This window comes from Carassius auratus, chromosome 34 (assembly GCF_003368295.1).
Source record: "Carassius auratus strain Wakin chromosome 34, ASM336829v1, whole genome shotgun sequence".
In the NCBI taxonomy this organism is placed as follows: Eukaryota; Metazoa; Chordata; class Actinopteri; order Cypriniformes; family Cyprinidae; genus Carassius; species Carassius auratus.
Genome location: NC_039276.1, coordinates 18,522,000 through 18,538,463, shown reverse-complemented (window position 1 = coordinate 18,538,463; position 16,464 = coordinate 18,522,000). Strand labels below are relative to the sequence as shown.

The window sequence follows — 16,464 nt, the reverse complement described above, 5'->3', positions numbered from 1 at the left end:
ACTAGTGAACAGCCAATAATATGATGCTAATAAGCACCTAGTTAATAGCGAATAGTGTTTCTTGAGCTAAATTGTTATCTAAGAATCTCTACAGGGTCAGTATGCACGAATTCAGCCTCAAATGAATCTAACAGGTGCATAGTAATAGTAATAGTACAAAACCAAGCCAAAACTCAACCCAGTTGCACCAAATTCTTTACTGTTGAGCAATACTATACAGATGTTTGCTATAATGTGTTTTTGAGGCATCACTACAAACTGGAGGTGTGAGCGATGAAGAAATGCGACAAGCAGGGCCTAGCCGCAGGAGTTAATGTACACAATTTGTCTTCTTGCACTGTTTTATGCCCCATCTCTCCAGCACTGATCCATATCGAGGTCAACAGCTCGGCACGTCTGCATGGCTCCCTGATCAAAGCCTTACACCTCTGCACCTTTACCAAGAAAGTCATGATAATAACTTCTGGAGGTCAACCTTGGGTCACTAAGATGAGCCCCTCCAACAATTATATCTACTCATTTCTCACTCTAAGCTGTTGGAAGCAATTCTTAGGAATGCCACACATGACATGTCTGGATTTCCTGACAAATATCACTGAAAGAAGTGTCTTGAAATCACACCTGTTTCTGAGAGAAAGTGTCAGGGAAGTTGTGATTGTTTGGAAACTATGCTAAAATTAGACAACTAAGGGCTGCTTCAAGACACATACAGGTTACTGCAAATAATATCTAATTTAGCAATACCCACAAAACATTCTCAAATATCAGTGCATTTGATTAAAGGAAAAACTAAATACAAACTCCAGCCACTGGTTCACAGGAAATCACTATAGAGCATTCTGAACACTTTTTGATTGAAAAAATCCTTTGTTAAAAAGTTATAAGGCATAATCCAAAGTAGCCAGCTATGAGGTGAATTTACAACATTACAAACTTTGAAAAAGGCAAAACAAAAAAAAGGATTAGAAAATCTGACAAAAAGACAATGACTTAATGACTTTAACAATGGTGAAGAGTGACAATCTGATTTACAGCACTGTAAATGACGGAAATAAAAATGTATTGTAAGTTTACTGCAAAATATGCTAAATATAGTTTGAGAGTGTAGGGAAACTCGATTACATCATTCACAGTTCATCGTGGCAAATTTTGGCACATTTTACTCGTCACGATTCTCTATTTGGTGGAGATTTCTTTGCTGAATCAATTTTAAACCTCAAAAAGACTAGAGAAACGGCCTCGGGACGGGGGTCTCAGGGCCAGATTAACTAAGTCCTGAACTGGGACTCTCCATTAAGATCTCTAACCAAGAATAACAAGCAGAAACTCCCTCCGTCTAACATCGCTCTACACATCTTTTGAGCTAACACACTGAGAACTTTTTGTAGCACATGACATTTGAACCTCTGATGTAGAACTGCAACCCAAATACAACCTGTTTCACCTCAGACTCTACCTTCAGGGAAATGAACCGATGAATTCAGATTCAGAAAATATCAAAACACTATTCAGAAGCCCGATTCTGAGGGTCTTGTTGAGTTGGTGACGTCAGCAGTTAAAGGGTAACGGAGAACAATGGCTATCGGACAGTGTGCAGGACAGGAAGTTATGCACACGCAAACAGGAAGCGGACAGGGGTCCAGCTGTTTTCGGAGACCCTGCTGCTTTTATTTGTGTTTGATATATGCTACATTTTTAACAAAGCAAATATTGAATTTATAAATGTAGGTTTTTTGGGAAGCGGTACTGGGAAATGTGTGATATTGGTATGAAGTGAGAGCTGTCAGCGGTGACACTGTATGTCAACAGTACTTTATGAGCTGCTGCTATTTTGGACTCGCAGTCTCCTTTTAAAACACCACAGCAGTGAAACTTCCCACAGCCTGCAAGAAACTAGGTCTGGTGCTGCCATCCCTGAGCTAATCAAATGAAATGTGGGGCAGAACTTGAGCACCTCACAGATTTTTGACAGTTAACGGCTTAATACTTTGTCCATGTTTATGAACTACTATTCAAAAGAGCTAATCAGAGGTGTAATAGCATGTGGATGAGTACTGCCCATAATTGGTTCTGACAAAATGATCATTTTAAAACAGCCCTGTAATTGTATGAATTTCATTAAAATAACAGTCATCAAATCATAGGCTCATTCTCTTCCCTCACAGATGTGCTGGAAGATGTCATGAAAGCGGCACATGGTTGGTCTAACCAGTTCAGCTTGAACTCTTCCTGACATGCTCCACTTTAAAAGATTTCAGGACCATTGCAGTTCAGCACATGTGTTATTACATGAAGACGTGACGGCTTTATCTCTATGATCTGATTTTTTATAACTAAAGATGCTCGTTACAAGTCAAGGATACAAAAAGTAATAAATATGGATCTTTGATTTTTTCATCATTCACTGTGTGTCAGGATGAAATATGGTAGCGACCATGTATTGATAAAAATGACTTAGGCTATACACAAGAACATATATGTTTAATCAATATTCCTATCAGCAAATGACATGTTTAGGGAAGATTTGCAGCAGGGGCATGACATGCAAAGCATGCTGTGGTTCTTGCTGAAATTTCCATAGCCAGACAGCACAGTGTGAATACTGAGCAGCTTCGCTTGTTGGAACAATCCATACAGTTCTACAACCTGAAAATCATAACTATGAATCTAAAAGTCTTGCATTTATTCCAGCTCCTTCACACACACACAACGTGACCAACAGGATGATGCTCAGAATGTTTCTGCTTGTTTGCCAAAAGCAGTTTGTTTGGATTAAACCAATATATGACAGGCTGATGTACTGCATTGCTTTTAAAGGGATTGAATGGTCTTTGTGATCCGAAGCACTGCTGACACAGCACTGAACCCGCATTGCACCTATCATCATCTTCATCACCGCTTTTATATGTAGGCTACAGAAGGAGTGTAGTAAAAACATATAGATGACAGTTCAGATATTTCAGAGTGCATTTGGAGAGGTGTGTATGTGACCAACAGCCCGCATCCACACACAATAATGAATGAACCCGTCGGGAATTCTGATGCAACCCCGATCTCTGAAACCCAGTATGTCGCATGGAGATGGCAAATCTGCACGCGGAAATCAGCGACTCACCCTCGGAGAGCTCCAGCTCGAGCTCCGCCAGCTTCTCGCGCACCTCCGCCGGGAGAGTCATCGCGACCGCCGGCGACGGGTCCAGCATCATCATCAGTAATCCGGTGGAACTGCGTTCTGCCATAATGATCCAGCTGGTTCAGACTGCTCCAGGTCCTCGCCGGCTCAGATCAGCTGGTGGAGGGAGAGAGGCGGGCGGGTTCCGGGCGCTTATCGCATGCAGATGTGAGAAGTGTCGGGGCGGTTGCATGTAGGCTGTTGTTTGCTCAGATCACAGATCAAATGTTCAAACGTAAGATCCACGCCCTTCTTCAAGCCGGATTTAGCGCTGGATGGTCGTGCATGACTGAAGAATTCTTCGTAAAATAAAAGGAAAGTCAGCCAAGTCCTCTCTTTAGCGCGCCGCCTTCGCCATTGCAGCAGAGCAGCTGGGAACAGCGCGTGAACAGATCCAGCGCGCGTCAGTGATTCCTCTCTCTCTTTCTCTCTCTCTCTCTCTCTCACACACACACACACACACACACACACACTGGCAGTGCGCTGCACTCAATAAACTAACAATAAATGGGCCATTCCTCTGTATAATTAAGTATTTTGTCGTTTGAACGTGTTTTATCATGTGTAAGCGATTATTAACATGTGTCAACTTATGGTAAAAATGCATTGTGAAACCTAAAGCTAAATGTAAACAATTTAATAAGTTGCCCTTAAACAGAATAATATAAGTAGTGATTTATGGTAACATTAGCATACTCTGTGCTCGAGGTCATGACACAGGGGTTTTATTAGAAACAACATGCTGATAATTCTACAATATCCACTTTGCAGCTGGTAAAACATGGTAACAGGGTTGAAACTAAGTCAAAGATCTTCCCTTACTGACAAATTTACATAAGAAGAGACAATACTTATCTTAAGGGGTTGCATCTTGACTTCATTACTGATTTATTATTATTATTAAAGGAACTTATGTCAGTTATGATGGTAACAGGGTTGAACATGTTTGATATAAAAATAACAATGAGAAGTTGGAAATACATAGACAGACATATAATGTAAAATATAGTAACTGGATTTGTGTTGTTAAGACAGCATGTCTAACATAACAGTTTAAAGTTGGTGTCAGTTATTCATTAAGTCACTGTTACACATGTTCAGAAGCGATACACATGACACACGTAGAATGATAAACACACAGTATGACAAAAAATATGCATATAAAATATAAATATTTGCATAAAAACAACGCTAAAATGTAAATATTTGTAAAATAATATAATGCAAAAAAGAAAGAAAAAAATGTTTAACACAAGTTCACTGCCAACACTGGACAACACTGCCGGCATGTGGACACTATAAGAGCTACAATGACAAAACCTGACTGAGATTTATTTACTGAAACACCGCTAATCATAATTGATACAATTCATGTCGACATCATTGTGATGGCCATCGTTCCTCAAACATCAACTGTTCTTTTATAATCACCTCCCTTCACTTAAACGTGAGGAATCATGACAGAATCATGACAGATAGACTTTCTTCCTGAGAGTGTGTCTCAGATTGAAAAAGTAAGAGGACTCTGGAGATTTGTGATTGTGATCGTATACCGCCCGATTCACCGCCATGTGTACATCTACCAAATGAGTCCTCCTGAAAAGAATAAAAATACATTTACTAATGCTTACATAAGGCTTAATAGAGATAAATAATGATTAAATCAATCCCTGGATCCAAAATAGCCAACAGAGATTCAGAAATATGCCACATTAATTATGTTGCACGCTATATGTTAGCAGCAAAAGATGCATTCATTAAGTATTCTGAAATAGTAATACAATTTAAAATACCTGTTTTCTATTTGAATGTTGTTAAATGTAATTTATTATTGGGATGCAAAGTTGAATTTTCTTAAGTAATGATGCTGAAAATATGTATTTTTGATCAAATAAATGGAATTTTGGTGAGCATGAAGAGAAAAACAATAACATATCAAAGGTCATTATTCCAATCTTTTGACCGGTAGTGTATTGTAGTGTCTCACCTCTTCTGGCCCTCAGTTAAGGAGGATCTCAAGGCTCTCAGGTACACAGACCGATGGTTTGGCACCTCCAGCTGTCGTCCTTTAGTCCAGCAGTGACTCCAGAAGATGTCCGCGTCCACCGGGACGGTCCTCTTGGAGCATAAGAGCCCAGGTGCGTCTGTCTCCAGCTCTCCACCCTCCTCATCTCCACAGCCCACACACCCAGCACACCTCTGAGCCTCGGACTCTTCATAGCTCTGGATAAAGAAGAGTTTAGGCTTGCCTGCCAGGCCCGGGCAGGAGTCTGAGGTGAAGAGGCATCTGACAGTGTCCAGGTTCAGTCCTGGACCGTGAGAGTCAGTGGCCAGCAGATCTGACGAGCGGCTTCGGCTGATGACGCAGCAGATGAACGCAGACGCTCTGTAGTGACCCTGCTGATGAGCCACTTCCCTCAGAGCGGACTGCACGTCTCTCACACTCAGCAGCTTGTGCGTGATCACATGAAAGTTTAGAGCCTGGAATGTTTGCTCCAGCTCATCTGTGTTAGAAAAGAGAAGCTATTACCAAACGGTAATGTGATTTCTTTCACAACTAAGTATTACTAATAGTACTAATAACCAAACAGATATGTACATTCAAATGACTTCCGATTTTCAACTCACTTTAAAAAATAAAATTACATTTACTGGTCTTTACAATTACTAAATGGAAATGGCTCATGGCTCATCCTGTAGTGTTTTGGTGATTAAACTAAAATTTGTCATTACAAAAAATAAAAATAATAAAATAAAGTTTGTGCTAGTAACAACAATAGAATATTAGATTTTGGATCAGCCACTTTTAGATTTTAGAATTTTTTTTTTCCACATTGAAAAATAGTATCAGATTAAAAATGTGTTATTTGCAGTACAACTGAGCTTTTTTTGTGGTCAGTATATGTTTTTGTTTTTCAGCAAGGATGCATTAAAATGATGAAAAGTAAAATTAAATACTTTTGAACTTTTATTTCATGTTCTTTTGAACTTCATGATCCTCAAAGAATCCAGAAAAATTTATCATGGTTTCAACATAAATATTAATCGTCACAACTGTTTTTAACACTGATGATAATAAACCAGCAAATGATTAGAATGATTTCTGAAGGGTCATGTGACTCTGAAGACTGGAGTAATGATGCTGGAAATACAGCTGCACATCACAGAAATAAATTACATTTTAAAATATATTCAAATAGAAAACTGATGTTTTACACTGTAACATTATTTGACAATATTCCTGTATTTTTCGAACAAATAAATGCAGCCTTGATTTACATAAGAATCTTCTTTCAAAGCCCCCAGTCTTTTGAAGAGTAGAGTGAACTACATGAGAGTGATTTCTCACCTGCTTCAGAGCCGACACAGTCTATGATTAAACACACTCCTCTGGGCTCACTCTGCATACTGTACACGTCCTCCTGCTGCTGGAGATCAAATCAGCACATCTTCATCTGTTATAGATTATTGGTTCGACCACGTTCAACACTTGATATATATGTAATAAAATTAAATAATCAATTACCTGACAATAGGAGCGAGAGCCAAGTAGTTCCTTCTTCAATGTTGTCGGTTTATCTAAAAAATGTAATACAAATAATAAATAAATAAATGTATTATGTTTCATAATAGGGATTTGTATAATTATAAAGAAGCATGGCAGCTCAAAAGACAAGAAATGCACTGAAGTTGAACAATATTTACATAATTACACAGAACTTTCTGCAGCAGTCAAATGTTAGGCACACCTGCCTAAAAATATATTTAGCACATTTTTTCAGATTGAGTCACAAATACTAAACAACTCAAGTTACCCGTAAGTACATAAAAACCCATGTTAGATCAATCAAAATGCTCTGTTTTTTTTTTTATTTTCTTTTTTTTCTTTTACAACTAGTCAAACTCAATTGTCTGAAAGAAGGATTTTAAAAAAATGCTTGTGGTCGTGTTTGATTTTGCATTTTACATTTAGTGAATGAAAATTCAAACTGACAAATCACAGTAGTGTTACAATTCAGAAAACGTTCGGAAATCTTTATGCATCTTTTTGGCTTGAATTTGTAACTTTTCTCAACATCTTTTATTATTTTATTTTTTTTCCTACATTGTAGTGACGATAAACTGTGTGAATCTGAAGTGACTTTGAAGATTTCTGGTCGCTTCATAATTCCCATACCTCCATTTGTGCTATTTCTAGTTTTGATGAATTAAGTAATATTGGAAATTGTGAGGGGACACAATGAACATAAATATAGAGAGACAATAAGAGACTTTTCACTGGTAGGGTATTTCCTCATACTGTCCGTATTTGAATGAACTCACCACAGAGTTTGGAAATGGGCCTCAGATTACAAGAAGCTGTTGAGACACCAAATGAGCCACTTGGCTGTGAATGACAAACAGTGAGAGTGAAGAAATTATTATTCAAATATGAAACATTTGAAGTTGAAGCTTAGACAATGCAACCCAATGAAATCTCACCAAAGGCATTCGGCAGAACTGCAGTCTGTCTGGAGGCGAAGATCCTTGTTTGGTCATTAGCACTGCAAAAACAGTTCTCAGTTATTTAAAAAGGAAACCAATACAAATTAACTGGCTGATTCAGTTTCCATTCCACAAAGTTCATTTCGTATGATGATGCAACAGAAAAAAATACGCAGGAAATTCAATACTGTTCAGATGACACATTGGTACAAAAAGTTACAAAAACTCACTGGGGAAGTACCTCTTCAAAAGGTACTAATAGGTAAGCGTAACATACAGTATGTGCTTTCAAGATACTAAAATGCAAGTAAATATGGTACAAAGGTTACTGTCCCAGTGTCACGATCATTAGCTGGAGTGCCCACAAACTTCAGTAGAGGGCACTCCACTCAGGACCATTCCACCCATCAACCACCAGATGTCACCATATCACTTGGACACTAGCACCTCTCATCCGTTGCACCACACCCAAACTACATTTCCCATGAGCCTCTGCATCACTATCACCTTGTCACACCTGCACCTCATTCATCAGCTAATCTTCTTGCCACACCTGCACCTCATTTACACACACATATAAGCAGCACTCACACACAGCCACATTGCAAAGTCTTGTTTAGCCAGTCTGACATTTCCGAGCGGTTTTCCTTGTGTTTGTTCCTTCTGTACCTGACCTTTGGATTGTTTATAACGACTCTGATTCTCTGCAGCCTGCCCCGACATCTGCTTGTTTCTGTTATCGATTCTGGTTATCCCTAACGTACCTGACGCCGTTACTGATCATTGACTGTCTGACCATTCTCATAATTTAAGTTCTGCATATGGATAACGTCTCTGTCTCATCATCAGTGGCAGTTTTTTGTTACTTTTTTTTTTTTTTTTCTTAGATTTTATCATGTTAGTGATATAGGCTTCTGTAGCCTAAACACATCTGAATGAGGCAACACACCTCATGTTTAGTGTATCAAACAGTTGCATCTACAAAAAAATCGATAACAAAAAGCAGGTCATTCTTACCTGTCTGCTGGTAGTGACTGATCTTTTTAGCTAGATCGGCCCTGTGGATGGACCTCAGGCAGTGTTCGATCAAGTCCATCTTCTCACTGGAGAGCTGGTCGAGTTTCTCCAGCTCCACTGCGACATCCAAAAAACTCTGCAAATATATATTTAACAAAAATCTTGACACATTTCAGTTCCACACATGAAGAAAGCAGCCTTCAGGACATCGTACCTGGGCATTTTCCAGTTTATGTTTGGGTAAAGTTCCTCTCAGCAAGAACGCCAATGACTTCAGGTCCTCTGTGTCCATGTCCTCACTAACATCAGCCATCAGTACTCTAAACACACAAACGTCCAGGTTAAAACCTTCTCTTGAGCCCCATATGGGGCATAACTGGAGAATCACAGACGGGATCAGAGAGCATCACCTGTATTCTGACACAGAATGGTTGTTTTTCAGCAGTCCCTCAACCGTGCTCTTGTTGGTGCTCAGCACTGCTCGCAGCAGATCATAGCGTTTAATCTTCAGAATGAGCTCCATGAGAAACAAGTAATCCATCCTCGTCTGACACAGTAGAGTCCGTAACATGCCTCTGGGATCTGTAGAGAACTTGTCCGTGTCGAGAGCGCCGCACAGGTAAGAGATGCGCTTGCATTCATCAGTGCTGAGCTCGTCAGTGATCTGAATGATAGTGTGGTACAGGCTCGACATTCTGCTCCAAATTGACTCTGATGAGGATAAAAACTGCCATTATGAGAGGAAAAATCTTTTTAGATCACACTTAATTGGGAGTATATAGGTCATTTACAAATATTTAGGGTTTTAGCATCATTCCTTGAATTAAAATGGTGAGCCAGGTCATATTTTCTATAGATCTAATGCTTTCACAGTTAGATGGCATGGATGTGGCTCAGCATAGATAGATGGTGGGCTTTATGGTTTATCACCCATCATGACTCAGGACACCCAAATGACTCATATCGAGGGTGTTTCAACCACTTAAGACCCTTCATGCATGCTCACATGAGGGCATTATATTTTAGTGAGTTTCTCTAAAACTATACATGAGCACATTCAGGGTTTTTCTAAATGTTTGGATGTTTCGCCATCACCGCTTCCTCTACTTTGTCTTCAAAAATGTCTGATATTAATTTAGCGACACTGTTATAGACATATGATACTATTTTGTAATTATCATATAAATATGACTAATTTTTAAACTGTGTGTCATGAATCAACATCAGGAAAATGTCATGGGGTTTCAAATCAAAATATGACTTTATGTTACGAAACAGGACGTTGATTTCGTACATGTTCTCATATGAGGACACAAGGAATAAAAGAATGTTTATAACTTATTTTGGGAGACACCACAAAGGAATAGGGTAAGAAATTATATTGGATTATTCCTATGAAATATTATATATTATTATGAAAATCTTAGTTATTACTCCCATTTCTTTTTTTCGTTACATGTTGCCCCAAAAAGCATCAATGTGCAAATTGTATTTACTTTATTGATACATTATATATAATAAGAAAACCTGTTTATGGCCATTTTACACACATTTTGCAGAAAGAAAAATGGTATATCAAAACATTCTGCTATAACATAGTTGAGAATTATATTTATACAAAGTTTGGTACCAAAAAAAAAAAAAAAAAAAAAAAACCCTGAAACCTAAAGTTTTATTGATTTAATAATAATAATAGTTATTTTTGCCTATGCATGTTCATTCATGGCTCTTTATTTATTTTAATTGAGTGCCGATGTCCTAAGGACATAGTATAATAGTAATAATAGCAAAGCTGCCCAAATAAGTTTAAAACCAGTCAGTTACAACAATGCATATTTTAAAAGCAAAAAATAAAATAAAAAAATTCTCCATATTATCCATAGGCTACTTTCTAGCATAGGCGACCTTTAGTCGCGTTTACAGCGTAAAACGTATAGTTACAAATATTATTACTATACGTGTATGTCATTCTTAAACTTTGATTAGATGCGCGTTAAAGATTTTTTTTTTAATACTCTTAAAGAAAACTATGTGGCTACGTGTGGCGATAGTCAATAACTTCAAATATTCTCGCATTAAAAGTCAAAACTGTAAACCTTACCTCAAGAGAGCTGTTCTTCTGACTGAATGGAGCATCTGCTCGCGAAGAAATAGCGCTGAAGTGGAACTTATACAACTTTGTTCCATGACACTTTACTGCTTCGTTCCAAATAGAACAAAAGAGGAAGTGTGAAACAGAACTTCCCTCTACGTCATTCAAATACGTAAATATAGGAGAGAAGTCTGTCTGTCTGTCTATCTATCTATCATCGTTGTACTACTTGTACTGATGTGCCTGCATTTGTTATGTTTGAAGACATTTAAAGATGTACAAACTTCTCTTGGTAAAACTGTTATATAAAATTATTCTATGAACATTTTCACTATAGAAAAAATGCTAGAACCAGCCTTTTACAAGCTACACTTCATATCACATAAAACAGCAACTAAAAATGTATTGGATATGAAAAACCATGTCTAGTAAGATAGTTTTAATAAGTAAGCTCCATCTAACTTCTGGTAACCCCTTCCTCTCCTAGCAGATATTTCCATTTAGCTGCAAGAGAAGTCAACAGACAAAAAGTTCACACATTTCTGGCATCATCTGTGCAATGTCAGAGACAAATGATTCATAATGCACAACAAAGTAAAAAGCCACAGACATACTCTTTAAGCACACAACAGTACATTATACACTGTTAAATGTTTCTGTTCATTTTACACCCAAAGTCAAATGTTAGGCACAACTCAAGTTACCTGTAAGTACATAAAAACCCATGTTAGATGTTTTTTTACAACTAGTCAAACACAATTGTCTGAATGAAGGATTAAAAAAAATGCTTGTGGTTGTAACAATTTCATAAAATGTTAGGAAAAATCTGCATGAATCTTTTTGGCTTGAATTTGTAACTTTTCTCAACATTTTGTATTATTATTATTTTTTTTTCTACAATGTAGTGATGATAAACTGTGTGAATCTGAAGTGACTTTGAAGATTTCTGGTCATTTTATAATTCCCATACCCCTATTTGTGCCATTTCTAGTTTTGATGAATTAATAATAATTGAAATTGTGACGGGAGACAATGAACATAAATATAGAGCGACAATAAGAGACTTTTCACTGGTAGGGTATTTCCTCATACTGTCCGTATTTGAATGAACTCACCACAGAGTTTGGAAATAGGTCTCACGTTACAAGAAGCTTGTATAAGAAGCAAGTAGCTTGTACAAGGCTGGTTCTAGCATTTCTTCTATAGTGAAAATCTTCATAGAAAAAAATCATATAACAGTTTGACCAAGAGAAGTATGCACAATCAAAAAGACACAGACATACTCTTTAAGCACACAACAGTACATTATATTAAGTTCATAGTAAGAATATGATCTTAGATTTGCATTCATGTTAACCTCATCATATCCCGGAAATGTACCTCATTCAGGAAATATGCAAATCACTGGTACTTGTACTTATTTAAAGAATAACATTTTACAATAGTAATTTCAAGTTTAAGCTCTAAAGGTTTGGCTATAAAAGCCAATAACCATACAACAAACATTCCCAACCCAATTCAGTTCATTTATATTTATTTTACAGAATGGTGAAAGGAAACATAACGATGAATGAACATAGGTATTAGGAAGCCTTTCTTGGGTTAACGTCTTCATGGACAGACAAAAACAGGCTTAAAACCTGCAGCAAACACAGAGTCCGGCAGCGCCTGGCTCTTCTGAGCTTTAGCCACGCTATTAGTGCTCTGACTTCTTTGGAGGAAAGAAAGCATACTCCACTGCTAGTGCCACTGCAAACGCTGCGAATCCTGTCTTAAAACCACGGAGGAGAACGTCTCGGAAGGTAACTGGAACGCCAAAGCTGCCCGTATATCTCCACGCCTCGTTCCTGCAGAAACAAACAAGGTCATCCTTTACGCCATCATTTTCTTACTTTCATAATGTCTTGTTCAATAAAACAAAATAAACCACTGCTGATGTCAAATGTACAGAACATTCGTAAATACCCATCAGGTCATCAAAGATGTTGTAGACCGTTGTTCTACATAGGAACAGATTTGTAGAAACATAGCATTACATCACTTGCTCACCAGTGGATGCTCTGCAGTGAATGGGTGCCGTCAGAATGAGAGTCTAAACAGCTGATAAAAATATAACAATAATCTACACCACTCCAGTCCATCAGTTACTGTCTTGTGAAGTGAAACAAGTATGTTTGAAATAAAAATACTACAATGTGTTTGTGTTGTTGCTTCTGGCTAAGATACGTGTCCTCTATTCATAATATTGATTTCAAGAGAAAGATTAAAATAGTTCCAATCAAATATGTGGGTGGATTTTGATGTGAGAGAACAGGAAATTGACTTTTTCCACTGGAGGAAGTGGTATTATTTTGGATTTGCATGTGAGCCAGGAGTGACGCTTTTACATTTAAAACCTCTTGATGGATTAGTTTCTTATAAACACACACCTTTCCACATCAGAAGATGTTAATTGAGGGACTGGAGTGGTGTGGATTATTGTGATGTTTTTATCAGCTATTTGGACTCTCATTCTGATGGCACCCATTCAATGCAGAGCATCCACTGATGAACAAGTGATGTAATGCTACATTTCTACAAATCTGCTCTGATGAAGAAACAAACTAATACATATTATGGATGTCCTGAGGCATGATTTTTAGCAAATTTAAGTTTTTAGGTGAACTATGGCTTTAAATCACTTATATAATTGTAACCGCAATGCACAGGGGTGGGCCAGAATTTAAATGCACACTATATATTAAGATAATAATGTCATGGTGTATGTTATAGAGGACTCCAGAAAACAATTCAGGAGGAAATATCTGAAACTCTGTGATTTTACCGAGCCCAGGGGTCCCTGAGTCCTCTTCGAGCGAGCCTCTGCTGGGTGGCTTCCAGCGGCGTTCCTTCCCATTTCCACACTCTGTAGTCTGGCATGGACAGTTTGCCATGTCCGTGATCCCCACCCATGACTGCTGTTGAAGACATCACATCATTATTCATGCAACATTTGCAGAATTAAGAAGTCTCTTTCAGTGCGCGAGTCGACTCACTTGAATCACTCCACTGATTAGTTTATGAAGGAGGCGATTCAAATGAGAGACACCCCAAAACGTGTTTGAAATGTAGGCTAAAGCTTGTGTATACTGGCGGATGAATGCATATTTGGAGACTGCAACGGATCATTTATTTGTACTTAAATAGTTTCGTTTCACTAATTAGCTCTTCAGTCGTGTTGAAGATACAAACAGAAACAACCAGACAACTAAGCCGTAAACACAGACTGTTTTCAGTACAAAATAAGTCCTGACTCTAGTTTAAACTAAAGTAAACGTTCACGAAAAGCAGTGTAAATCTTTTGCACGTGTATTAAATAGCAGAAAAGTTACCTTTTTTTCCAGCAAAGTGACCTCCAACGTGAACGCGCAACTAATCCTGGAAGTTCAGTTTCTGACGTTACTTCCTGTGACAAGTTAACGTCCCTACGCTTTAGAAATAAATACGAAATTATACGAAACGGTTATACATATCGTACAAATGTATTATAAAAACGTTACATTGCTATTGAAAAGATTTTAACTAGTCGACGTTTTTGATAACACAATGACAGAACCTTTATTTTGACATTATTTTCCAACTTCCTGTTCACATGTACTGATGAACGATTGGCGCATGCGCACTTTCAGTTTCCAAATCAATGGACAGACAGAGAGCAATATAGAGATATGGCTCTGGACAGACAGGGCGAAGTGGGCACCTTGTCGAAATGATTTTGTTATATGTTCACAGACGTTTCTTTAATATATATATTTTTCCAAAGGCATTAAAGTAAATACGGTTATATATTCCTAGTGACCTTGTAAAGCGCAAAAAAAGGAGGTTGTGTGGCTTTCAAGTTCCACACATGTGCTGTCCTTCCCTTATTTGAGGTGCAGTTGCTGCCACGCCTGATTACTATTATTATTATTTTTTGCATATACGCACTATATTTTTCATACATTGTCAGCAGGAAGTGCGTGCCCTGAAATGTGTTGATTATAAACACTGACAGGTGACTACAGCATGTCTCTTAGCGGTGACAGTTGAAGTACATGTCTGACCAATATAAGGAAAATAAAGGCTGAAGTGTGTCATCCTCCAGGGATCAGAGGCCTGGCAAAATCCCCAGTGCCTTCCAAAGAGACGAGTATAACTTATGTGACATCTTCTTGGGTGTAGAGTATGTAATGCAGTGTAAGGAGACATCACAGGATCTTCATGAAGCACTTAGTGTCTTCAAATTTATATCTGTAGCCTGGCAGGAATTTCATAAAGGTTTGTTAAAATTACTTTTTGTGGCATTGTGCAGGTGGTCAAAGCTCACTTACTGAGATATGCTTGCATTTAAACCCTTTACAAACGCTGTAAATCAGCTGAACCAGGGCATTAATGGACCCTCTGCTGCTCAGATAAAACTACAGCTTACCAGAAACCTGACAGCGTGAAAGATAGAAACAATAAGAGAGACGTGGGCCATCAGGAGGAAGACACACAGGTCCTGTCCTGAATGACACACTTAAATGCTGTCCTCAGTCCCAGTCTGCTGTCTACACAGGCACAACTACCTTCTTAAAAAAAAAAAAAAAAGAGCCATATCATGATTGGAAAGTCTTTTCTGCATCACTCACAAAAAAAAGCTACTTACTACTTTAAATATAAAAATACGTAACAAATATTAGGTTTCAAGAAAGTACATTTTAAACATTTAATTTAGTTTGTAATGATTTTAATTGCACTATAGATCTATATATATATATATATATAGAGAGAGAGAGAGAGAGAGAGAGAGAGCGTCTCTTCTGCTCACCAAGGCTGCATTTATTTATATTAAATTTATTTATAAATAAAAAATACAAATATATATATATATATATATATATATATATATATATATATATATATATATATATATATATAGCACTTGTGGAAACAAAACGAAATCAGAACTAAAGAAGCGATTCTCAACTTTTTTGATATTCAACATCCACAATATTCCCCCTCTGCAGGGTGGGTGATATATTAAGTTAATAAGGTTTCATTTTATGAATTCAAGTGAATAATAATTAATAGTATACAGAGTAAACCGTAGTATATTTGCAGTTTGCATCTTGAATTTTTTTAAAGAGTGTTTTTAATTTAGTATTGGACTGTAATTCTTTACATTGATAAATTAAGTCATGGTGAGAAAAAGATCTCTAAAAGACTTGCACAGATGACGGGGCATGTTTACAATTTTTATTTCAACATTCCATTTGCATAATCTGCTGACTGAACATTGACAAAATGAGCCACTGCGTTGAGGGGACCAGTTTACTAACATGGCAGTCCAATTAATTATTTTTCTGTAATCTAGATAAAAAAAATACATTTTAAAAGTCTTTATAAAAATCTAGTTCCACCATTATTTAACCCAGTCTTAGTAGTTTTTTTCCCTCTTACTCTATCGCTCTCTTTCTGAGACTATCAATTTTTTTGCCTATATTATATATAATAATCTTGAATTTCTTGAAAGAAAACTCTTGCAAATGAAGCAATTTTTTTCTAAATAAATTTTATTTAAAATGTGTTCAAGGAAGTCAAAGACTGAATACTAAGCAATTAAGTAGAGCTTATACCACTGTTTCAGAGAACACCATACATACAAGACCCACTCTCCCACAAACCTCTTCAGATGATC

General features: G+C 37.3%; 3 protein-coding genes across 10 annotated transcripts in view; all 3 read right to left on the bottom strand.

Moving 5' to 3' along the window:
- LOC113053420 (disco-interacting protein 2 homolog A-like) overlaps positions 1-3,611 on the bottom strand; it is a 104,436-nt gene extending 100,825 nt beyond the window's left edge. For 2 of the 4 annotated variants that reach the window (XM_026218429.1, XM_026218431.1), the window contains exon 1: positions 3,116-3,592. In XM_026218429.1, coding sequence (XP_026074214.1) covers positions 3,116-3,239 — 124 coding nt within the window. In that variant the 5' untranslated portion in view covers positions 3,240-3,592. Of the gene's footprint in view, positions 1-3,115 lie in introns of all 4 variants that reach the window. The other 2 variants (XM_026218433.1, XM_026218430.1) reach the window with 2 other exon arrangements.
- A 270-nt stretch (positions 3,612-3,881) lies between these two features.
- LOC113053425 (CASP8 and FADD-like apoptosis regulator) lies at positions 3,882-11,047 on the bottom strand. 3 transcript variants are annotated; one of them, XM_026218441.1, is made up of 10 exons: positions 10,776-11,047; positions 9,085-9,401; positions 8,889-8,994; positions 8,675-8,810; positions 7,655-7,716; positions 7,496-7,559; positions 6,699-6,751; positions 6,522-6,600; positions 5,160-5,676; positions 3,882-4,768 (listed from the first exon to the last, which is right to left on the bottom strand). In XM_026218441.1, the coding sequence occupies exons 2-10, from the start codon at positions 9,366-9,368 to the stop codon at positions 4,639-4,641; spliced, it is 1,431 nt and encodes a 476-aa protein (XP_026074226.1). In that variant the 5' UTR covers positions 9,369-9,401; positions 10,776-11,047; the 3' UTR covers positions 3,882-4,638. The 3 variants fall into 3 exon arrangements, with proteins under 3 accessions (XP_026074226.1, XP_026074225.1, XP_026074227.1); XM_026218440.1 differs by having other exon boundaries at positions 9,085-9,385; positions 10,776-11,042; XM_026218442.1 differs by having other exon boundaries at positions 6,522-6,597; positions 9,085-9,385; positions 10,776-11,042.
- A 1,236-nt stretch (positions 11,048-12,283) lies between these two features.
- ndufb3 (NADH:ubiquinone oxidoreductase subunit B3) lies at positions 12,284-14,312 on the bottom strand. Of its 3 annotated transcripts, none has more exons than XM_026218462.1 (3): positions 14,138-14,312; positions 13,591-13,720; positions 12,284-12,613 (listed from the first exon to the last, which is right to left on the bottom strand). In XM_026218462.1, the coding sequence occupies exons 2-3, from the start codon at positions 13,716-13,718 to the stop codon at positions 12,463-12,465; spliced, it is 279 nt and encodes a 92-aa protein (XP_026074247.1). In that variant the 5' UTR covers positions 13,719-13,720; positions 14,138-14,312; the 3' UTR covers positions 12,284-12,462. The 3 variants fall into 3 exon arrangements, with proteins under 3 accessions (XP_026074247.1, XP_026074246.1, XP_026074245.1); XM_026218461.1 differs by having other exon boundaries at positions 13,591-13,725; positions 14,141-14,312; XM_026218460.1 differs by having other exon boundaries at positions 13,591-13,723; positions 14,138-14,305.
- Positions 14,313-16,464: the final 2,152 nt, after the last annotated feature.